The sequence below is a fragment of the Pseudoliparis swirei genome, chromosome 24 (assembly GCF_029220125.1).
Source record: "Pseudoliparis swirei isolate HS2019 ecotype Mariana Trench chromosome 24, NWPU_hadal_v1, whole genome shotgun sequence".
Lineage (NCBI taxonomy): Eukaryota > Metazoa > Chordata > Actinopteri > Perciformes > Liparidae > Pseudoliparis > Pseudoliparis swirei.
In genome coordinates this window covers 17,621,607-17,645,391 of record NC_079411.1, presented here as the reverse complement: position 1 = coordinate 17,645,391, position 23,785 = coordinate 17,621,607, and the positions used below count along the sequence as shown (strand labels likewise).

The 23,785-nt window shown below is 45.5% G+C and overlaps 1 protein-coding gene across 2 annotated transcripts; it reads left to right on the top strand.

Annotated features, from left to right (window-relative positions):
* The first annotated feature begins 7,033 nt into the window (after positions 1-7,033).
* On the top strand, positions 7,034-17,570 carry septin3 (septin 3). Of its 2 annotated transcripts, none has more exons than XM_056410411.1 (10): positions 7,034-7,188; positions 9,847-10,206; positions 10,296-10,424; positions 11,338-11,419; positions 11,643-11,780; positions 12,232-12,349; positions 13,577-13,672; positions 14,237-14,333; positions 14,464-14,515; positions 15,115-17,570. In XM_056410411.1, the coding sequence occupies exons 2-10, from the start codon at positions 9,849-9,851 to the stop codon at positions 15,242-15,244; spliced, it is 1,200 nt and encodes a 399-aa protein (XP_056266386.1). In that variant the 5' UTR covers positions 7,034-7,188; positions 9,847-9,848; the 3' UTR covers positions 15,245-17,570. The 2 variants fall into 2 exon arrangements, with proteins under 2 accessions (XP_056266386.1, XP_056266387.1); XM_056410412.1 differs by lacking the exon at positions 7,034-7,188 and adding an exon at positions 8,307-8,466.
* The last annotated feature ends 6,215 nt before the right edge of the window (positions 17,571-23,785 follow it).

Sequence of the window (23,785 nt, the reverse complement as noted above, 5' to 3'; positions counted from 1 at the left end):
TGTTCTGTCAGATATGGATTCCCACGCTGAGATGGTTCTCTTAAATAAAGAGACGGGATCATTAACTATCGGCCCATTGAACCTGCTCCATGGCTCGAGTAATGTGAGAAGAGAGGATATGTACACACACACTCACTCACGCTCACACACACACATTCATTGTGAAAATGTGACACTTGAAGACTTATTACATAGCTCTCGTTTCTCTCAGATGAGTCATTTCCATAACTCTGGTCTGGTAACAATGCTATAAACAATACAATTCAGTGTGAACCTCCACTGAATCGACCGTTGCTGAAATTTCTGTTGATTGAACATTTGCAAACTTTCCATGTAAGTCGGTTCTTTGTTCATATGTTACTTTTCTACTTCTCTTTATGGTTTTCTAATGTTTGATAAGTTGGTGTAGTACCTGCATCTCTGCTGAACTGTGAAGATACCAAGGGCAATGATGGAAATAAGACTTTAATCAACAATCAAATAAGTCATATTATATTAATCTTTCCCCCCAAAATTAAAAAAAGTTACAAAGGGCTTCAGTCAAGGCTGCAACGAAGAAATCATCAAAACCAAATCCAGCAATAAAGACTTCCTTATTCTGTCCCTCAGGAAGATGTTAAATGTCGATCTGAATCCAATCAGTGTCGTCCTTCCTGACGGAACTCGCAGCTTTAAACCGTCACGTCTCTCCACATCTCAGCTTGTCATCGTTTTTCATTTGAAGCTGATCTGATGATCTGATTGGCTGCACTGTTGAATCTCACGCTTGTGCAGAACGAGCTAAAAATGGCAGTTATTTAAAAGAGATGGCATCCTCTGACAACTTTTCATCATGTCGGGTATATATCTATATATATATACACTACCGTTCAAAAGTTTGGGGTCACTTAGAAATGTCTTTATTTTTCAAAGAAAAGCACTGTTTTTTCAATAAAGATAACATTAATCAAAAATACACACTATACATTGTTAATGTGGTAAATGACTATTCTAGGTGGAAACGTCTGGTTTCTAATGAAATATCTCCAGAGGTGTATAGAGGCCCATTTCCATCAACTATCACTCCAGTGTTCTAATGGTACATTGTGTTTGCTAATCGCCTTAGAAGACTAATATCTGATTAGAAAACCCTTGTGCAATTATGTTAGCACAGCTGAAAACAGTTATGCTGGTGATATAAGCTATAACTGGCCTTCCTTTGAGCTTGAAGTTTGAAGAACAAAATTAATACTTCAAATATTAATCATTATTTCAAACCTTGTCAATGTCTTGACTATATTTTCGATTCAATTTTCAATTCATTTGATAAATAAAAGTGAGTTTTCATGGAAGACACGGAATTGTCTGGATGACCCCACACTTTTGAACGGTAGTGTATATATCACTCAGAGGAGTAAATACATAAAACACTGCAGCTGCTGTCAGTCAGAGCAGATATGTAGAGGTGTGGCTCTCACTCCCCCCCCCACACTCTTTCTCTCAATGTCACATAAACTCTGATGGCCTTGCTGTTAAATGGAGTGGAATTAATTTTACGCAGCAAGCGGCGAGGCGGCAAGCATCCAGACATCTGAAGGGGCCCCTCCTCCTCCTCCTCCTCCTCCTCCTACACCTCCAGCCCCTCTCCGCCCCAAAAAATATTATAGTTATATAACTTTCCCTCCCACTCCCATCTATCCTCTCTGCCAACAGCAGGGGGTGTTGGCATGGCAACCCCCCCCCCTTCCTTTCCCCCCATCAGAGCCAGGAGCTTGGGAAGGATGAAGCCGCATGCAGCCTCGGTGCCGCTCAGAGGAGCACATGCAACAACCAGAGCTGCGGCGCTGCAAAGTCAATCTGGTGATTAGAGTCTGACTCCGAGCTGCTCATCACCGACCACCTGAGACCAGGACGCCCTCGGATTCAGCAGTGTCCGCAGGTAACGCTGGCTAATATATATATCATTTTATTGTTGTACTGCTTGTCAACATCTCTGTGTGTTTTCTCCAAATGTAAAATTGTTTCTGGGAGCTGGCTGTGTGATGTCGTGGTTCCAGAGTGTCTCATGAGGAAGACTTGTTAAGAAATGGTTGAAAATAATGGGATGCTGTGTCACGCCGGACAGCTCACCCTGAAGGATCACTTCTTCTTTTTTAACTCTCCTCTCCTCCTTTCCTTTCTTCGTCATGCCTCCTCCTCCTCCTCCTCCTCCTCCACCCTTCCCCATCCCATTCCCCTCTCTTCCGACAGCAGCGATGTCGTGGCTCTTCCTGGACTGGTTCGTCCCCCTCTACCTGCTGGTGTCCGTGTTGGTGCTGGCGGGCTTCGGAGCGTGCCTGTACTTCCTGGAGCCCGGGCTGCAGGACACCCACAAGTGGAGCAACAAAACAGTCCGGCATCACCCGCTGGTGGCCAGTGTGAACTGCAGAGACGACGATAGTAATGCCCTGATATGATGAAGAGGGTGAGGCGGAGCAGGGCGGGGGGATGATAGGGGGTAGGGGGGGGGGGGACGATGACATCTGGACAGGTGTGCTGATGGGAGCCAACACCTTAAAAGATGGAAGAGGAGGGCAAGGAGGAGCAGACTTCACGCAGGTGTGGGGAGGACATGTTCGCCCTTTCCTAATGTGATGATGTAAATTTCACCCCCATCTTATACTCGTGCTAACTTTTACGTATACGTTTTTGTATGCGTACACCCCAGAGTCGACTCATACTGTGCATTTCATGGTGAAGTGAACGGCTTGAGTGCGACAAGTTTGTCCACAGTTTTGGGGAGGAGCCTCTCTCGGCGGTGATGTTGGCACAGGCTGAAAAACTGGTGGATCGTTAGTAGTGACTTTGATCAAGGTGCCAAGATAATCCGAGAAGATTACAGAAAAAAACGAGTATTTGGTACCTCTCAAAAGTGTACAATTTGGTTTGTTTCCATTGTTTTTACTTGACAGCATGGTGCCGTGTACCAGCCTTCTCTTGATGATCATATGCTTCTTTCATTGACACAAAATAAAACTCTTCAATCCTCAACTCGTTGGGTTTACTCTCCGCATGTTGTGATGAAGTTGATCAAATCTGAGTTAAATGTAAGATTTATAAGTATAACTACTCAAGTATACTGTGCTGAAGGTTGTTGTGTTTGGGATTACTATTTTTTAGTTCCACTTCACTACATTCATCCGAAAGATGTCGCTATAGTTAGTTTTTTAATTACGTATTTACAACAAAAATAAATTTGCTTTTTTAAAATAATAATTTGAATAATTAAAATGAAAACAAAAAATACATATTTGTGTGGCAGAACTTTTGTTTTTATTCTTTGCTTCTCCATCAATTCTGTCCCCCCCTGCTCAGAAGACTCTTGGGACTAACTGGGTGGGGTTCCCCGACCCCTATAGGTTGAGATAAACCACATATCATCAGACAGAGTACTACAAACAAGACCACACTGAGACTCCACAGATGTCGCCCATGAACCAAAGCAAGACAGACCAGTGGGAGTGGAACAGTGTGGCCTCAGTGTCGAGGAATGGAGAGAATGGCCCTCCGTGGCCCACGACTTCCAGCTGCAGAGTTCCCTCCGGGACTTTGTTGCTCACTTCGTGTGTCCACAGCCGAGACTTCAGGCAGCAGGTTGGTGTCTGTTTTCCTCTATCGTGATGTTTATTTATTTATTTGTATTGCATTTTTTATTGTAAACATGTTATGTCATGTGATTTCAGACTGCTGTGTTTATAGATTTATTTAAGTGCTGTACGTAAGAACACTTTTGAGGTGAGTATTTCCATTTTATGCTTCTTACGACTATTCAAATAGGCAAATACTGCACTTTCTACTCCCGTTTGCAGCTGTGGTGGCTCGTTACTTTGCACTGATAGAATAGGATGCACTGCTGGTTTTAACTACCCAACAGTATATAAAGCAGGTAAAGTTGTCTCTGCCTCAACCAGCTGCAGCAGTAAAATACCAGCTGCACATGAATGCATTAGTATTAACAATCTGCCTGTAATATTAATTACAATGAGTTAACCTTCACTTTCGCTGTGTAATAGAGATATTTCTTTGCTTTGAACTACGATTATGAAAGCTTGTAATGTACTTCTACATTGTGGTATTCATTTTCTTTTACATAAATAAAGGATCTGAATGCCAACTTTCCTTCATTTCATCTCTCCCATCTATTGCATCAGTCTTCCTTTTCATCTCTTCCTGCACAACTCAGAACAGAATGAGTGTTTCTGACCGCCCGGCCACTTCAATCCCTCAAGTACCAGCATCCTCCAGGCGTCCCTCAGTCTGCTTGTCTCCTCCTCTGTCCCTGTCTTCTCCTGTCATCAAAAAGAAAGCCATCAAGATCCCATCATTTGACGAGAAGGGGCTCGTCGCTGAACAACACAACACAAAACCAACCGCTGACAGGTGAACGGAACAGCTATTCTGTTCTCAGGTTTATGTAATATAGTCAATATTGTAAGTATTGTGCTGAATAAATTTAGTTGACACTTTTTTTTCATGGCTGCAGATCTTTTCTCCCAATTTGTCCCTCCAAGACATCCAGTCAGCCCACTTGGAGTAAACCAAGTACACGGGGAACCCACGGAGAGAGAGCCTCAACGCTCCCGAGAACCAAACCCAGAACACACAGCTCTCCCGCTCTCTCCACAAAGCCCAGTGTCTCCGTTTGTCCCCCTCCAAAGACAAATTCCTCTCCCACTCTTAAAAAGCCGAAGCCAAGGGACTTTCTCCGTCTCCCCGCCTCACAGTTCAGCGATCCTCCTCCGGCCATGCACTCGCCGAAGCCGTGCGTGTCTCCAACTCTGACCGTCCCCACGCCCAGACTGAGTCCCTCTCCGCCGTCCCACGGGACGGGTCTGGATGGCCGAGGAGGCAAGAATCCTTCTCCTGTCGCCAAAGAGAGACAAGCTCGATCCATTGCCATATCGAACGCTAAAGTTGAGCCCGGGTCCGTCAAACAGAGCTCCTCAGACGAGGCCAAGCGGGACACACTGGACCAAGAAGCTTTCGTGGACTTTGCTCACCCGGCGTCGAGGAGGGCTTCTCCCGTGTCTCGACACCAGACTGACTCTGAGCTCCGCAGACAAGCAGCCCCGTCTCAGAACTCCTGCTTATCGCATATTCCAAAAGATAAACCAAAGCCTGCGCCTGGGGAAATAAACATACCTTCCATCCGTGAACCCGAGTCAAACTACAAACAGCAGCAGGAATTTCTGCCAAGAGGAGCGACAGGTACACAAACATCCCCCTCAGAGCATGAGGGCGGTGCTCATGTTGTTTGGGGGGAGTCTCAGTCGCTGTTCGATGTACCGGCTACTCGCTCGAGCCTGAACCTTCCCAGGAAACGTATCGACTTCCCCCAGAGGAGGACTCTCTCTTCCAGTGAACACCCGTGTGAACTAATGTCTTCTCAGGGAAGTGCAGCTTCACCAACGACTCCCAGAACAAACCCGTCGCCCGATGTCGAGAGCAGGAGAAGACGTTTTGACCTCAACGAGGACGACAAAGCAGATGCAGGGTTTCTGTCTATTCTCAGGAGACCCAACGAGGAAAGCTACACGCGGACGACTCTGGGGAATCCATCTAAACTGCCCCAACAAACCAGTGTGTGTCGAGACGCGTTGGCTCCTCCGACACACAGACTCTGGTCGAAGGCTCCGTTCCCCGCGAGTCAGTCCGACTGTGTCTCAAAGGATTACAGCTGCCAGTCAAGAGACATCGATCGTGAGACAGAGTCTCTTCAGTGTGCGGACAGATTCAATCGATTTAAGACACGCCTGTTGGCCCCTCGGACACAGGAGGCCCCCCGAGCCGCTTCTGATGAGTATGCCACGTCAAAAACAGCCCTTTCAAGAACCGATGTCACCTCACACAACAATCATCCGTCCGATCCCAAACAACACAAAAGCCACCGAGAGGTGAGTTTCTGTGACACAGCACTCATTCAAACAGATCTTTCTGCACCATCTGACCATCACGGGGTCAAGCTACTGGAATATCCCCCAGAGGGATACTGCCCATTCAACACAAACAGTGTTGGCATCAGTTCAAAGGGGCTCTGTGGCCTGCAATCGCAGCCACGGCACAGAGTGAGCCAGAGACCAGGAGAGACAACAACAGGAGCCTCCCCTCTCCTACACCGACCGAGCTATCCTCCAGCAGGCAGAGCACTTATCATGGAGGACCCAGAGGACCCTTACTACGTCACCATGTATTACCCTGGATCGGTGTACGTGGGTGAGTATCCAACACTTGGAAGACTTTCACTGAACAGTCAACAAATCCCTCAAAGGTCACATGACAGACAGGGACTCTCTCAGCGTTTGTGGTTTAATCTTTGTAGAGTTCGATAACTTTATGTCCAAGGGTGTGTGTGTGTGTGGGGGATCCAACAGGATAGCAGGGGGATTCAAGACGTAAGTCCTTATCAGTGCACATAATAGCTCTGGATCCACTCACAAGCTCCTTTTTAGCCGTCAACTGTATCACACAGACTTCATTGGTGGATAGCGTTTCAGTAGTTGTCATGGAGGTGGATCTTTTGATATATTCACATTTAAAAGCTGCAAAAAAAAGTCAGGAGAAATAAACTCCAGTTTCTGTCGCAGAGGGAACCATTGCTGTTGAGATTCTTCATTAATCTGATTGGTCTCACCGCTGGTCATATCTACGCACAGTTTAATTTGCTTTGGTATTTCAATTTTATTCTACTTACTTTTTCATTTTACTTTTAAACTTAATAATATATATATATATATATATATATATATATATATATTTGGACTGAACTGTCACTTTAACATTATCTGAATACTTCTTTCTCCCTCGTATTTCACTCCGTAAATTAGTCTAATTATAATTTATTCCAAAATGATCCCCTAAAAATAGTCTGCACCACTGATAGAAGAAGCTGTACCAAAAACAAAGTCCCTTTGAGGTGAAATCCTACTGCGCGTGCGCGCTGCATCTCCCCACTCCCTCTCCTCTTGTCGCCACGGTAACGGAATAGGAGGGAGAGAGGGGGGGGCTCGCGGCCGGAGGGAAGGAGAGGTACCCAAACTGATCACATGACCGCCGCTCATCTCGTCGCCGCTCTGTTTTGGATGCACGTAGTTCGCTCTTTGGACCGAGAGCGACATTTTGATCCGCCGCTCAGCCGAAAGCAGACTCACGGCAACAACTGACCGGGAATCGGTGAGTGCGACGCGCCCGTTACATCCGACAATCGGCGCCGCCGAGCCGACCGCTTAGCTAGCAGCTAACGCGCAGCTGCCGTTAGCCGTTAACGTCGTTACCCAGCGGGGACAATGGGGGGCGACGGGCGGGGATGGAGCTATAACCTCGCGGGTCGTATGAGAAAAAGGCGCAGGCAGCGTTAAACACGGTGTGTGCGTGTGTGTGTGCGTGTGCGTGTGTGTGGCCCTTCGCGGTGATTAGCGCCGCCACCCAGAGCACAAATAAATAACGGGTTTTCCGTGAGGTTTTCCACGTGTCATGTCGTAAATGCAATCCGCCCGCAGCGTGATGCTGACCCACATCATCTGGACAGCTCATATCCGCGTGTGAGGTCACAGTAGGTGATGGATGCCCCTCTGACCCGTATCGTTCCAGATGCACTGACCTAAAGGCATGGCAGCAGGCTGACCCATGTGGACACACTTGGGGGGGGGGGGGGGCTCGTGCCTGTTAACGTTACCATCTGCCTGCACTGTTTGTAGGGCTGCAACTAACGATTATTTTGATAATCGATTAATCGGTTGATTATTTTATCGATTAATCGGATAAAAAAACTTTAATTGTCAACCCTTTATTCAAAATAGGGTTCGTACGGTCATGGAAAACCTGGAAAAGTCATGGAATTTTTAAATGGCTATTAGCAGGCCTAGAAAAGTAATTGAAAAAAATAAAATCCCAAAATATTTGGAAAAGTAATGCAAATTTGTTTCATTCAAATTTTTATTTACACAGTATATATACGGTATGCTTTGGAATTCTCATTGTTAGTTTAAATACTACATCTTCTCACTTTGTCACGTATAGACAGAGTTTTCACAACATGTTTAATCATAGACATTTGGTTTAAAGTCATGGAAAGGTCCTGGAGACCCACTGGTCAGCATGTGGATGAACCTGTTCACTGGTCACCATGGTGATGAACCCGTCACAAACAGACTGACAGCTTTCCTCTCCTGAGCAGTGGTCCCCATGTGGCCCCCTGAACAATATCAGAGACGCGTTCCGATTTATTATTTTTTTCACCTGGCTCGCTGCCGTTGAGATTGCAGTGAGACGCGGAAAAAATGTGAAGGGGTGCTCTTCTTCGCAATAGAACATCTTTGATGGACGTGTCGCGTCTCGGCCAATCAGCGTTCAGATGTCCACAGCGTTTGGGAAGTTAGGTTAGCTTGAATGTTAGTCCGCTACATCTGCTGCTGTCACGCTGCACGGTGTAGCGATACTAACAAAGTACCCGTACGTTAAAAACGATGTGATTTAGCATATTTTTAGTATCGATACTTCATTAAAAGAGCGCACGATCAGAGCTCACGCGCTGCTCCGCTCCGTTAAATGTTGTCTGCACGCGCAGCGCACACAGCGTGTGGCGTCGTGGCTTATCTCCGTTGCCTTTCTCCGTGGAAAAATATTTTCCGCTATCCGCCACGGAATAAATAACCACGTTTTCTACGTTATACTCTTGTGGAAATGCCACACGTCGTGACATGTAGCGCCCTGGTGTCTGGGTTCATAACGTCACCCGTAGGCGCACTCAGCTCCGTGAATGTCACTCCGACTACGTGAATGACTTCCGCATCCAGCGCCACGAGAGCAGCAGCAGCCAATTAGATTAATCAACAGAGGAGCAGCTCAGCGCTGATTGGCTCTCACAACGCAGCGTTCTGTCCTCTCCCTCCGCTCTGGTTTCTCCTGCGCCGCTCTGCGCTCAACTCAACTTTGTTTATACTCCGTGACTTATTGAGCGCCGTAATAATCGCGCGACACAACGAATCGATAATGAAATTCGTTGCCAACTATGTTAATAATCGATTTTTATCGATTTTATCGATTCGTTGTTGCAGCCCTAAGTTTGCTTCCCTTTACCAGATCAGCTCATAAGCAACATGGCGGTGTCAACGCGATACAGCAACTCCTGTGATGCGTGATGCTGCCGCTGTGTGATGCAACGAGTCACCAGGGCTGCAACTAACTAGTTATATTGTCATATATATTTTCTTGGTTAGTCAGAGTGCCAGAGTCCATTGCAACATCCTTAGATGAATTGTTTTGGTGTGAACAAACCATCACAGTGGACTAATGCTGCGTTCACACCAAAAGCGTTGTGAATATTGATGCATTTTCTGTCCATCGACTAATTGATACATCCTCTAACTGTTGCAGCTATAGAGCTCACAGTTTTAAGAAGATACATAAACTCAGGGATCATTGAGGCATTCATTTTGTTACTAAAACACTCCACATTTCGGATATAGGGATGTTTTGTCATGTTGGAATGTATCTTAGAATAACCGTATCAGTGGTCTCTGGTAGACAACACTTGTAACACTGTCGTTGACTGTTTATTCAACAACTTCAAACGCATCTCTTGCATTCCTGAACTGAAATTGTAGCCAACCTACACACTGACTGATACACTGGAGGTACATCATACATGTACATTGGTCGTTTGGATGAACTATCCCTTGAAGACTTCCGCGACCCATTTCTTTCAAAGTAGAACGAGTCAAAAGGAGGAGCGGCCTCGGCCCGCTCCACTGGCCTACTTCCTCACGTGGTGGTGTTTCCTGTCGGTGAGAACTCCTTTCGTATGACCTCCCTCTCCTTTCTCTTCTGCAGACATGTCAGACCAAGTTCCCCCAGAGGTGAGACCCAAACCGGCCGTCCCCACCAAGCCCCCAAATGTGGGGGCTCCTTCCCCTTCCAGCCCCTTCCCGCCCCAGGGCTTTGGAGGAGGAGGAGCTTCATCTCTGCCTCCAAGTGCCATTCCGGTCGCCATCGGGAGTCACGTGGCCAGCCACACTGTGGGCCACGTCGGGGGTCTCGCCGCAGCACACAACGGGGGTCAAGCCCATGCAGGCTCCAACAGGTCCGCCGGTGGATCCATTCTGATGGGCTATATTGGTATTGACACCATCATCGAACAGATGAGGAAGAAGACCATGAAGACGGGCTTTGACTTCAACATCATGGTAGTCGGTAAGTCCCAGACTGTCGGTGGGGAGCTGGGAAGAGAACAGTTTTACGGGAGTGTTCACCCCCCCCCCCCATCTCCCCTCTCGTTTCAGGTAACAGCGGCCTCGGAAAGTCAACTCTGGTGAACACCCTGTTCAAGTCCCAGGTGAGCCGGAGGAGTGCAGGGTGGTCCCGCGATGAGAAGATCCCCAAAACTGTCGAGATCAAAGCCGTGTCCCACGGTGAGTGACGCAGCCGCGGCGAGCCCGGCGCTCAACGGCAGCAGACATTTACGATCTGCGGCCGCGTTCCTGAAGGTTTGGGAGCTGGCAAGTCAGTTCGCCATTTATTTGGGTTGAGCTGCAAATGCCCAAAAATCAGTAATAATTGTTCTATAAATCATTAAAAAGTGTTTTCCATCATGTCGGAAAGTTAATGAACAAAGATTGGCTTGAAATCTGGACGGACAGACGACAGATTGTTCATGGTTCACTAGATTTTTGTGATAATCTGGGTCTAGGATTTCTGCTATTACACAATTTTTCTAACTCAGTTCAGTGGTCGGCCTTCAGAGGGATGTCCGTAACTGTGAGGAAGGGTTTTTCACGTAGGGGTAACCCGTCCCCCCCCCCCCCCTCTTCCCTAATTTATTTTCTCAAACACCAGAGACTACTTTCACAAAGAGATGAGACTCTATTCAACACAAGTCACAGAGCTAAGATTGGCATCATTTGAAGCTTAAAAGTTTGCGACCACAAAGCGCCAGACGGGACTCCGAAGCGAGAGCGCTGTTTCCGTGGTAACGGCGACCGAACCCCTGCCGACACAACCGAGTTAAACGCGGCTCAATTTGTGGTTTGCCAACAGTGTCGTGGACCGAGGGGAACCGGGACATGCGTTCTCTTCATTACGGAGTTCCTCTCCCTAAAACATTCGCGTTGTGATGTTCCTCCAACGGAGAAGGCGGGGCTAAGCAGGGATCCGCGCGACCGCCGCCGATTTTTGGGGCGTTTGACAGGAATCCTAAATAGCCGAACACAGCAGATGACTCCTTTGTAAAGCCGCCGTGTGCGTAGAAGTGATCGTGTTTACACGTACAAAGCAACAGCTGTGGTTCATTTGTTTCTTTGTGTGTGTGTGTGTGTGTGTTTACAGTCCTCGAGGAGGGCGGTGTGAAGATGAAGCTGACACTTGTGGATACCCCGGGCTTTGGAGACCTAATCAACAACAACAACTGGTGGGTTTTTCTCCACCTCATGCATCATCAAAGACTCCTACATGTCATCGGTGCTGCCCCCTCCTCACCGGCCTCCATTGTTCACTCGTCACCTCACAAAATGCGACAGCGCATCTTGGTTCCTACCCCAAACGACCTAAGAGAACAGGCCCCTCCCCCCTCTCTTAAAAGTCTTCTCCTTCTCCTCTCTCCTCCTCTCTCACCTCCTCGGCCGTACCCGCAGCTGGGAGCCCATTTGCAAGTACATCAACGAGCAGTACGAGAAGTTCCTGAAGGAGGAGGTCAACATCACCAGGAAGAAGCGCATCCCCGACACCAGGGTGCACTGCTGCATATATTTCATCTCCCCGACTGGACACTCGTGAGTTCACCTTTTTGTTGATGTTTCACTCGCGAGGAGCAACGCCTGAACTCGAGAGCGGCCGACTGTGTGCTGCAGGCGACTCTCTCGCCTCTGAGCGCCTCTCAATTAGCGGCTGCTGACGCCCGCGTCACGGCTCTCTGTGTTACGGTCGTCCTTCTTCGCTGCTGGAATTGACACCGACAGGATGCTTTTGTGTGCAGGCATGAACGAATTAAAAAAAGAACTGGGACAAAAACTTTTTCAAATAGCATCCATACTGTACGTCTGTTGTGACTGCTGCAAGGCAGTGAGCTGCGGAAGAAGTATGAAACATGACATATTACTGTTAAATCTCTGTGCCTCTGTAAATCTCTCTTTTCACTGTCCAGTCCTCTGGGACAATCACAGCCCCTAAATGTACTCACTCACTCGCCCGCTCTCTCTCTATTTTCTCTGCCCTCTGTCCCAGACTTCGGTTGCTCGACATCGAGTTCATGAAGCGCTTGAGTCACTCGGTCAACATTATTCCCGTCATCGCGAAGTCGGACACGATGACCATCGAGGAGAGGCTGGAGTTCAAACAAAGGGTGAGTCTGAACTGATAAATCACCCGGACCTACATAAAAGCCATAATCAGCCAAAGTTATGATTATAACACGATTCATTTATATGTAAAAATCAATGCCTGTAGTTAGCCAGAAATGCTAAAGATACGCTTGAGTTATTTAGCATTTTTTTATTGTTTGTCCTCTATGGACACATGTATTTTACAATATGTTTTGGTATTTAAAGCTGCTCTGGTCCATACTTTAATAATAACAACAGATGAAATAACTGAAAGGTGAAGCTCATAGTGACAAACTACAGACTGTATATAAAGATGGGCGATATGACATCACCCTAAATTGAGAGAAAGTGGAGACCGGGCAGCCTCCTGCGGCTCTGAGTATTAAATCCAATAAGGAAGAGTGTTCTCTCTCATGGCCATCAGGGGGCGACTCCTCTGTTTGCAAAAAGAAGTCTGGTTGTATAGAAGTCTATAGAAAATGCCTCTACTTCTCACTTGATTTATTCCCTCAGTAAACATTGTAAACATGAGTTTATGGTCTCAATCTCTAGTTTGAAGTCTTCTTCCATACAGCATGAAGTTAATTTACTAACTGATGTTCCATTTAGAGTCAAACAGACCACATGTCTGTGCTTTAGGGCGGGGCTACAAGGTGAGCCGTTCATTCTTTTGTCCTAAAGCTTTAACTCGTCCACAGTTTTCAGTTCATGAAAGTTAATTGTAACACGCTGATCACCTACAAACATCTTGTTTAGCGTTCAGTTCCACTTAGCTCCACCCTCTCGTGTTACTTCGGGGGTTTTTTAAAAGATGGTGACGGACAAAATGTCAAAGAATCACCACCAACTCTGCACTTCCACCATTTTCTTCGTAGCATTTGAGCATCTTTTAACTGTTTTAGTATTACCTCCTGCAGTTTTGGGGGGTTAAATTAGAAGACTCTCACAGCAGGCAGCACCACCTCCTCAGAACCAAACCAGCAGACACACACAGTTAGCGACCAGCTGGTGACCACAGTGGAGCATTCGGCAGCTGAAGAGCTCACGGTCGATGTGTAAACATGCAGCCGGTTGCGATCAACTTCGTTCTATCCGAATTATAAGGCGACAGTTTGTCAATGTTGTTTGTATTTGCTTGTTTCTGCATCCCCCACTGGCCACAAAATATAAGCGATCCAAATATGGATTGGACTATTTATGAATAGCCTCTCCAGTTTGTCGACTACACTGTCTGGCTTGTGTTGTAGGTAAGGAAGGATCTGGAGACGGCCGGGATTGAGTTCTACCCACAGAAGGAGTTCGATGAGGACATGGAGGACAAGAGCGACAATGACAAGATCAGAGTAAGCGGTTGTGTTCATTATTTCACACGTTTAATGCGTAGAGTCTAGGGCTGCAACAAAGAATCAATAAAATCGAATTTCATTATGGATTCGTTGTGTCGCACGATTATTATGGCATGGTTCATACTCATGCCGACTAATGGATTTCTCGGTGTATACATCAAAAAGTGAGAAGTAGTATTTAAACTAACAATGAGAATTCCAAAGCATACAGTATTTACACAGCGTAAATGAACATATGAATATAACAAATTTGCATTATCTTTCCAAAACTTTGGGGATTTTATATTTTTCAATAACTTTTCCAGGCCTGGAAATAACCATTATAAAATTCCACGACTTTTCCAGGTTTTCCATGACCGTACGAACCTTGTTTTGAAAATATCCAACAGATGAATCGATTATTAAAATAATCGTTAGTAGCAGCCCTAGTTGAGTCTCTCCTCCCTCCTCCACACAGTAGGTCAGGGCACTGGGGCATGTTGTGTATTTGTTGTGTATTTGTTGCTTCATCTGATAAACTCTCCGCCGCACTGAGCCGTGTTGAAATGTCTCCGTCCACAGGAGGCGATACCCTTCGCTGTGGTGGGCAGCGACAAAGAATATCAAGTGAACGGCAAATGTGTTCTGGGGAGGAGGACGGCGTGGGGCGTGGTAGAAGGTGAGTCACATGGCCTTTCTGAATGAGGGCGGTTTTGTAATCGTACTAAACGCAGCTAATATTGATGGTGTCGGGTAAAAGACGAGGTATGACATCTGATTCTGTTCAATTTCCTTTTTTCTCCTTTCAGTTGAAAATCCAAACCATTGTGAGTTTTCTCTGCTGAGAGACTTCCTTATCAGGTAAAAGGGCTTTACACATAGCATCTTTAAGGAGCGATAAGAGATGATGGTATATGCCATATTAGGTCACTTTTTTCCGTGTCGTAGTATTTTAACAAACAAATTGTGAGTAACAATAACAGGACTAATAATATTGTCATTATGGAATAAACTGCTGATTATCTTCTTGATGTATTCCATAATCATTTTCAGTATGTAAAATATCAGGAAATAGTGAAAAATCCTAAAAATGTAATATTATTATAATTTATTGATATTCACTTCCACAGAAAGCTGAGAAAACCATAAAATATTCACATTTGAGGGCTAGAACCAATTATCAAAATAGTTGCTGATTACTTTTCTGATGATCGACTACTCTATTAATCAACTAATAATTTCTGGCGGCACACTAAATAATGGTGCGAGAGTAAACATAATAGGCTCAGCATTTTGAATGGTATATATATTGTGTATAATTTGCATTGGACTCTGTGGCATCCCATTGGTTGGGATTGCCTGCTGGTTCCAGTCCTGGTAAAAATGCTGTTGCTTCCTTGTCAAATAGATTATATAAATATATATCGATATATCTGTGCTCCTGTGCCTCCCCCTCTCAGGTCTCACCTCCAGGATTTGAAGGAGGTCACTCACAACATTCACTATGAAACCTATCGTGCCAAGAGACTGAACGAGAACGGCGGTCTCCACCCCATATCCTCCCACGGCACCCAAGAAAGCAACCTGTAGTCAGCTCAGTCAGCGTGAGAATAAAAACAATCAAGCTGATAGAGGAATCTACAGAATATTGTAATCATTGTCACTGCGGCATTGATGCATGCTCGAAAAAAACGTTTCATTCTGTAAAAATCGGTGTCATTCAAACATGTGATTTTTTTTTTTCTCCTCCTGATCCCTAACTCCTCCCATCGTCGACACGTTGGTCCCCACACACACATCAAACCCCTCTGGTTCAATTTCAAAGTCATTCCGATGAGTATTTGGAAAGAGCAATGTATTTTAACTCTAAATCTGTCCTTCTGTACACATTACATCTATTGCATCTGTCCATCCTAGGAGAGGGATCCTCCTCTGTTGCTCTCCTCCAGGTTTCTTCCCTTTTTTTCCCCCTGAAGGGTTATTTGGGAGTTTTTCCTGGTCCGATGTGAGGTTTTGGGGCAGGGATGTCTATGTGTACAGATTGTAAAGCACTCCGAGACAAATTTGTAATTTGTGAAATTGGGCTATACAAATAAACTGAATTGAATTAAACAGGCTGAGTGCCATTACAAAACTAACACTTAATCAGCTGCCAATGCCTTGTCATGCATCGCCTGACGGTTAGTGTCGGATTAGAAAGCGCCACGTTACTTTGTGTATCAGAGGCACGGTTTAAGTTTGAGTGTTGTGAAGCAGCGGATGCCTGAATTAATTTGCAGAAATGGTTACAATCATAAATCCTGCACAGCTCGAGACAGCTACACATTGTTGATTTAAAACAGCTGATATCAGGGAAGAATCCCGGCGGCTTCCCCTGCGCCGTCTGTTTAGATATTCACCCCTCACAAAGAAAGCCAATGAACAGTTCCCCGACCTGTTTACGTTTGATTTTTACCATTTAAAAATAGTTTGTGTAGTTTTACCTGCCTGCATGAGAGAAAACTGCAACATCATTCACATATGAAATGCAACTATGTGGGCATCCGTGTGTGTATGTGTAAGGGTGTGTGTGTGTGTGTGTGTGTGTAATTAAAGAATTCCACCACAGTAGGTACAGAGGAAAATAAATGCTCTAATGCTCGTGATCACATGCATTAGCCGCGTTTGCTCCCTGGAGGATAATTATAACACATATCAGTGGTTTTAATATCTACATGTTTTCTTTGATTGACAACATGCCCCTGCCGCCCACCCCACATGTTCACGGTAATCTAAAGGCCTGCAGCATGTCAGCAAAAATAAACACTACCCTCGTGTTTTGTTTTTTTCTTGGTAGATTTGATGCATTTTTCGTCACCCTCCCCATTAGCCACTCAGGAAAATAATATTTTCTTACCCAAAATAACTCCCACCAAGCACACGGTGCCGGTGGTTAGAAACACATTCAACTTGTTTGATGACTTCTGCAAAGATATCATTTGTTTGTGTGAACAATACAGAAATCTAACGTGACCAGTATTTTTGTTGATGGCATTTAAAAAGATAGTTCCTGATGTTCGCCACTCGGGGGCAGCACTCTGACACGTATGAGCAGGGACTTCCTCAGACACTCCGACCGCTCAGATTATTTTAGGTAGTTGATACACAGTTGAGTGTTATTTCCTGATGACGTTGACAGAGTTTGGGTCCTCCACAGCGGTCAGTGAGAACATCTCTCCAGACCAGGTTTACAAGAAACTTTAAGTATATTACCCCAGTGGGATGCACTCAAAGCAACTCGATGAACTAAGTTGAATTGGTATTTATCGAGAGCTCCTCCAGAGGTCAACAGTCACGCTGCTCTGTGTGTCTGCAGCACAGCGTGAATATGCCAAAACTACGAGTAGTTCAATCTATCCATCTAGCAATCTTTCTTTGTTTTGGGTTGAGTCGTCATGTTTATACAGTCACACACATTTGTGCGAGTTCGATCGATGAAATGTGATTCGTCTGCAACACGTTGCCAATAGTCGTCTGTGATTTTAGTGCAGTCAAAGGTGTGAAGCAGAGATGTGGAAGTGCTGTTGTTGTGTGCATGCTTGTGTCCGTACTGCCTGATCGCTCACAGACGATCGGTTCACACATCGCTGCGACTTCAGCTGATCCGCTCCTTCTAAATGTGTCATGTGTACATTGAATTGCTCGTGAGGTGAAATCGCTGCTGTCTTAACTCCCTGTAACTGAACTGACAGCCCGCTATCACTCACCCCTTTGAACCGGTAGAACTTCACAATGTACATTTAGTTGATAACCACTTTTCTCAAAGTTGTCGTGACACATTGAGATCTCGTTTTCAGTGTTATATTGAGTTATTTGTACATTAATGTCCTATTATTGTAATTTATTCTTTATGTAATAAAATCACATTCCCATGGTTTTTTTTTTCTTGGAAAAAGCTGTTTTTATTATTGTCTCAATGCGCGATGAACTATAGCATGAATATGTATTTAATGGCTGTGTGCTTGAATTAATATTTGGAGTATTTTTATTGTCCGCCAGGAGAATCTTGCAGTCACTCGCATGTGTCAGTGCACGTCCACGGCTAATCTTACGTACTGCTGCAGCTAACTGCATACTCTTAACTGGCCAGTAGGGGCCGCTAGTAAAAGCGTGCGTCAAAATGTGATGCCTGGTCGAGCCTTCAGAAGAATTCAGCCAACAACTTCTCTCATTCTGGTAAATTAATTCTCTGATCACAAGCAAAGTACGAGCTCTCGCTGTGGTTGCAATCACAGGAAGTCTCTCCGACAACACACACAGGTTGATAGCGAAAAAGAACTCCAGCAAAGTGCGGCCCTCTAATACACAGATATCGTCCGGTTCATATCACGTCATCCTAATTCCATCTCCTCACCCCTTCTCACAGGACGGGGCCGTCCCACGGTACGAGTCCCTCTCATGTAACAATACCGATAACATGCGTGAGTGTTGTGTGAGGCGCGTAGCTGAACTTGAGACGCAGACATAACATTTATTATCAGACACATATCCCAGCTGCTACGTGATGTTATTCTGAACATGAGAGACCTTGACGAACACATCAGAACCTTCCATATTTAAGATTTATATTAACACGAGCGATAACACAGCTGAGGGCATCGCTGACCTCCTCTGCGCCCAGAGACACGGGTAGCTCACATAAAGTGTTTTGGACAGTGTGTTTGGCGAACAGCTGACAGAACGACCAGCACACACTCTGCTGAGTACATCTCTCAAACGCTAATCTGAGCCCAGAGACACTGTTTGCTTTCTGTTCCCGCTGACGGCTAACGGAACTACCAGGACACTGCTTAGTACATCGCCGACACTCAGCTGCTGCTACGCTGGCAGACAGCACGGTGGTTTTGTCTTTTATACTATCACAACGAGCAGATTGACGCTTGGTTATTTAGTTTAAATTTTAAAAAAATCTTCAGCACCGGTTTGGCGGGAGGCGGTTTTAGCTAATTTATTCATTAAATTACACAATACTGCACTGATTTTTGTGGACATACATGTTGGAGATCTGCACTGCTTCGCGTGTGTCTTCCCGGTGTGTCCTGATTGTTCGTTCCTTCACCTGCCCTCAGCCACTCCCCTGCCTCCCGTGTGTTTCCTGATTGTTCATGCACGATACATGTGGTAACCCCTCATATATATGTATGTACCTCACTTTGACTCCTGTCTGTTCCTCTGCGTCTGTGTCTCTGCCCCACCACACCCCGGTCGTGACCCATACATCGTTTGTTTTGCGACCATCGATTCCAAGTTCTGCAATCACCTGCCACAATCTTGCTTAAAATTCCACATCTCCGTGTCCTTTACTTGGTCTGCTGTGAAGTGCTTTGTGCTTGGAGTGAAGTGGACAAAGTGAATCAGCTCATCGGGTGTCTTTTTAGATGATGATGTTGCCGATGCGGTGGCTCTGAGTAGTTAAACAACCTTTTCAGGTCGAAGCACTGCCACACAAACTTTGTTACAATTGTTAAGCATACAAGTTGACCTCTGCATTTATCTGGCTGGCGTGTCACACGCTTGTTTTCGGGAAGTGAGTGAAAGACAGTCCCAGCGCCCACGCTGGCAATATATTTGATAAACAAAATAAACAGATTACGTACCAGTCTTGGAGAAAGAGGTTAAATTCGGGATTGATTATATCCTTTCAAATCCCTAAATTCTCTCTGCTGAATGATCGACCAAGGTCGACTCCAATTCTGAGTGATTTCCTTCCGGACTAGTACTCTTTTATCTTGTCATATCTTATCCTACCCTTCCCCAGTATCAGCATAATCACAAAATATGGCAAATGTAAAATTCACAGTTTTCTTGCTTCCTCTTGATGGACTATGTTCTGGTGCTACATTAAATGTACTGTGTCTCTGGGGATGCTGTTGCTGCTTTTGTGCAGTTCGGGCCTCCAGTGTGCTGCAAATTTTTTTTTTTTTAGACTTCTGTATTGGTTCTTAGAAAGAAAGAAAAAACATTATTCCATTATGAAAGGCATTTGTATAAACAGACAGGTGTCAAATAAATGGAAAATCTCAGACGTGTTAGGCTTGGATTATGTATCCCTGCCCCGTTTCTCACCGTCCCGTTTTCAAATCACGAACATGTGGGCCTCGTGGTGCATTAACCCGTTCTGTTTCCATTCATTCCCTGCCAAGTTGTTTACTTTCTACCTGGACTCGCTTCCCATCCTTCGTTCTGCCCGCATGATTCGTGATTTGCTAAGATAAAATAAGATAATTCTTTATTAGCCCTGCAGCTGGGTAAGTTATGGATTTACTGCAGCAGAAAGTAAAGTGCAAACAAGAGACATAATAAACAAGTATTAGAAATAAGCAATAAAAAAACGTAAAATATCCACAATAACTAAAATATTATGAACAGGTTTTTCCGCCTCGACTGCCCACCTGGTTTTAACTCTTGCCTGTTCCTTGCTTTGAGCAAGCGGGAGCACATATAGTATCTCAATGCAAACTGCCATGACAGTAGCCCCGAGCATGTTCACGATCCAAGGGGGACACACCCCTTTTATTATTTGAATCACCTAATTATCTTTTCTGTTGAACCCCACTCCTACAAGACAAACATACATGCATTTGAACCTGATACAGGAAACTTGGAGAGTGGGTGTTTTAACTTCTTCTGGACGAGTACAAACTAATATTACTTATTGTACAAGTACAAGCTAATTCTTAAAATGTAGAAGCAGTTGGGCAGCATCTCAATGCTAAAAATGCCTTGAATCGTCTGTCAGAGGTTTGTGATCTCCCGTCACCGTGCTGCTACAGAACGTCACTCATAAATGCCCCTCGCTGCCTCTAGGTGTCACTAGACCAGGGATATCTGGGCCTTTATTTATTGTTTGTTAATTCCCATTCCAGCTGAATTCTCTATGGAGCTCTAGTCTTCATACACAGAATATCAAAGTAAGTTTTAGTGTTTTCCACTACATTTAAATTAGCTGACGCTTACACCGTAGACACAGCTACAGGGAGCAATTCAGGGTTAAGTGTCTTGCTCAAGGTCACATTGACTAGGGAGGGGATTGAACCGCCAACCCCCTGATTGAAAGACGGATTTGCTAACCACTGACACACAGTCGCCAAAACAAAAATACCTACTGTGACGATATGTTGGAAGCGTGGGGCGGCCTGCAGGGACATCAACTCTCACCGTGGAGAATCAACAACTGGCCAGGTTAGAACAACAATCCACATTCACACCCCTTCCCCCGCTCCCACATAAAACAACTGCCACCCCCCCCCCCCCCCTGAGAAAGGGTTTGTGTGTGTGTGTGTGTGTGTGTGTGTGTGTGTGTGTCTCAGCTCTTTCACACATCAGGATGGCACCAGTATTTTCTGGCGCCTCCCCCTCCTGCTGCATTGAAATCTGTACCGACCAGCTGGCCACTCATCTTGAAGCCCCGCCTCCCCCCTCCCCCCACTGCTTCAAACGCTCCACAATCACCCCTGGTCCCAAAGAAACCCCTCCATCAAGGATGAACGAGTACAGGCCGATCGCCCTGACGTCTGTGGTCATGGCATCCTTTGAGAGTCTGGTGTGTGGTCACACCTGAAGGACATCACAGGGACCGGTTGAATAAACCAATTATATTTCTTGATTACAATGTTGGCCTCCAAGGATTATGAAAACAAGATTATGGGGTTAAAAACGGTTATTCCGTTTTTTGTAATGATTCACCCATTTCATCTTGGGTTATGAATCCATGCCCTGCTGGGCGGATTCCGGGGCGGCCGATCGGCGTGGGAGGATCCCCTCATGTAACTTCCCATAGGAAGATTCTATTTGTGGACTTCAGCCCGCCGTTCAACACCATCGTCCCAGACATCCTCGGATCCAAACTAACCCAGCTCACTGTGCCACGCCCCACCTGTTGTTGTGGCTCAGTGGAGAAAAAGAAGGGGAAAAAAAAATCACATCCAGTGCTGGTGTCCCTCAGGGATGTGTGCTCTCCCCACTGCTCTTCTCCCTCTACACCCCCTACTGCACCTCAGGAGACCCGTCTGTTAATTAAACTTAGGACATTTGCAGAAGACAGCCAAAAGGTTAATCGCCCTCGACCGGGACGGCGATGAGTCGGCAAACCAACGGGAGGTTGACCAGCTGTGGGGTGGAAAGAAAAACCTTCAGGTGAACGCTCTTCATGCGTCTAGTCTTTCTGGACCAGCTCAGGGAGTTCATCCTGCCTCAGTGAGTGGTTTTGGATCAGCCACCAAACGGAACAGGACCAGACTGAAACTGACGGTCACAACTTGAATACAGGGAGAAATCATCCGCGCCGGCCTGACGTCCATCTTAAGGACCCAAACCAGCAGGCTCTCTCACCCAGGACACAACCTGTTTCAGCTTCTCACCTCTAGCAGGCGCCACAGAGCAAAAACAACCAGACACGGTTTCTTCCAACAGGCCGTTGAGCTAATGAACTGTAAACAACAGTTTAATGACACTCTACTGTACATCTATATATATTTGTCTTTCTTTTTAAAAATAAATATAAATGTAAGTTGCTGAACAGGAATATACTGTAACGGATGCTTGTAGTGGAACTGTGCTGTGCTCTCGTTTGACCCCGCTTGAAACGAGTCCGACAGCATCCAGTGATTTCTCTTCCAAGTTATTCCCCAATTGTTATTTTTTTACTCTTGCATGCTCCGCTGCCCGGATGGGGAACCGAGTCTGAACGCACCGAAGTCCTTCCCCGTTTCTACATCCTCGATTCCTTTTCCTCACCTCCTCTCCTATTCCCGGGGGTCTATGCGAATGGAGCAGGCGAGGAAGAGAAGCGAGGGAGAAAGGGGAGTTTGAGGCAACAGGCGCTTAACGCTTGAGAGACACTGTTGCCATGGAGACGTTTTTAATGCATCAGTTGAATATGTCGCTTGACTCAGTTGCGCTAGCTGTCCTGTGTTTTATTAAACCGCTGCATTTGATCTCACGAGCAGCGCAACAGTGTTTACGACAACATACATATATATTCACATTTGATTAAAATACGGATGTCATTCATTTTTATACAACACACACAAATATATTATTGCCTTTATCGATTTTATTGTGTAAAGTGCAACACATGTTGGGATGAAAAGTACTGTACAAATAAAGACATGTGTTTGTGTGTGTATAATATATATATATACATATACATACACACATACATATATACATACACACATATATGATTGAGTCCCCAACATCCTATACAAACAAACCAAGTCCTGTTTCTCACGATGACATGAAATGCAACACATTAGTGCCGAACGCAAGAGAATGTTGCCGACAACATAATGAATTTGCCGTTGGCAGCGTTTTGGACGCGTCAGGTCGATAAAAGTAGTTGCTTTGGATGTAGCCTCCATTCAAGATAAAACAAGGCGCGGCGCGAGAAAAGGTTTGATCATCTTAAGTAACTGCTGCAACTGAAAGGAATGGTTCCATTTGTGGAGTCCTGCCACGGTTTGATAATATTCCAGCTGTGTGTCACGCCTGGGTTTTTTTATTTCACTGGTGCCAAAGAAAAAACACTTCCACAAAGGATATACCTGCGTTTCCTCTGGCAAACCTCCTCGATCCTTGCGATGCATTTTCGGAATTGGGAAGTTCTTCCAAGATTGATCGCAGGGTCTGATGTCTAGGTCACCAAGTCGGTAGATTGAGGGTCGAGGACGCAAAAAAATCGAGAGCTGAGAAAAAGGCCCGTCTGTGGCTCATCTGTGACCTTTTGGCTCATTCTTCGTGTTGACTTTGTTCACGTGTCGGTTCTCCTGATTCTTCACTTATCGCCTTTCCTTACGCGGAGCACGGAGGATGAGCTCCACGTGAGCTTTAACTTACGAAAACAAGGACTGAACTGTGTATATGGGAATTTGTCTTTACAAGTATTAGAATTAACAATGAACACCCCCCTTTTTTCAAGGGAAACGCATGTGAGAATTCTCCTTCAACAATTGTGACCGCCTGCGTTCACATGTTTGTTCCTCGTCGTTTACTGCCTTGCTTTGTGGGCTGCGTACAGTGTGCCCAAAACACACAGAGCTCTTATTGATGAATGTAAATTCATTCTCTAAGTCAGCGTCAATGCAGAGGCAA

Excerpts from the sequence above, each read along its gene's own strand:
- septin3 (XM_056410411.1), top strand. The coding sequence starts at position 9,849 with ATGTCAGACCAAGTTCCCCCAGAGGTGAGACCCAAACCGGCCGTCCCC. Across the intron at positions 10,207-10,295 it reads CTTCAACATCATGGTAGTCG|GTAACAGCGGCCTCGGAAAG; the intron begins GTAAGTCCCAGA and ends CTCTCGTTTCAG. Across the intron at positions 10,425-11,337 it reads GATCAAAGCCGTGTCCCACG|TCCTCGAGGAGGGCGGTGTG; the intron begins GTGAGTGACGCA and ends GTGTGTTTACAG.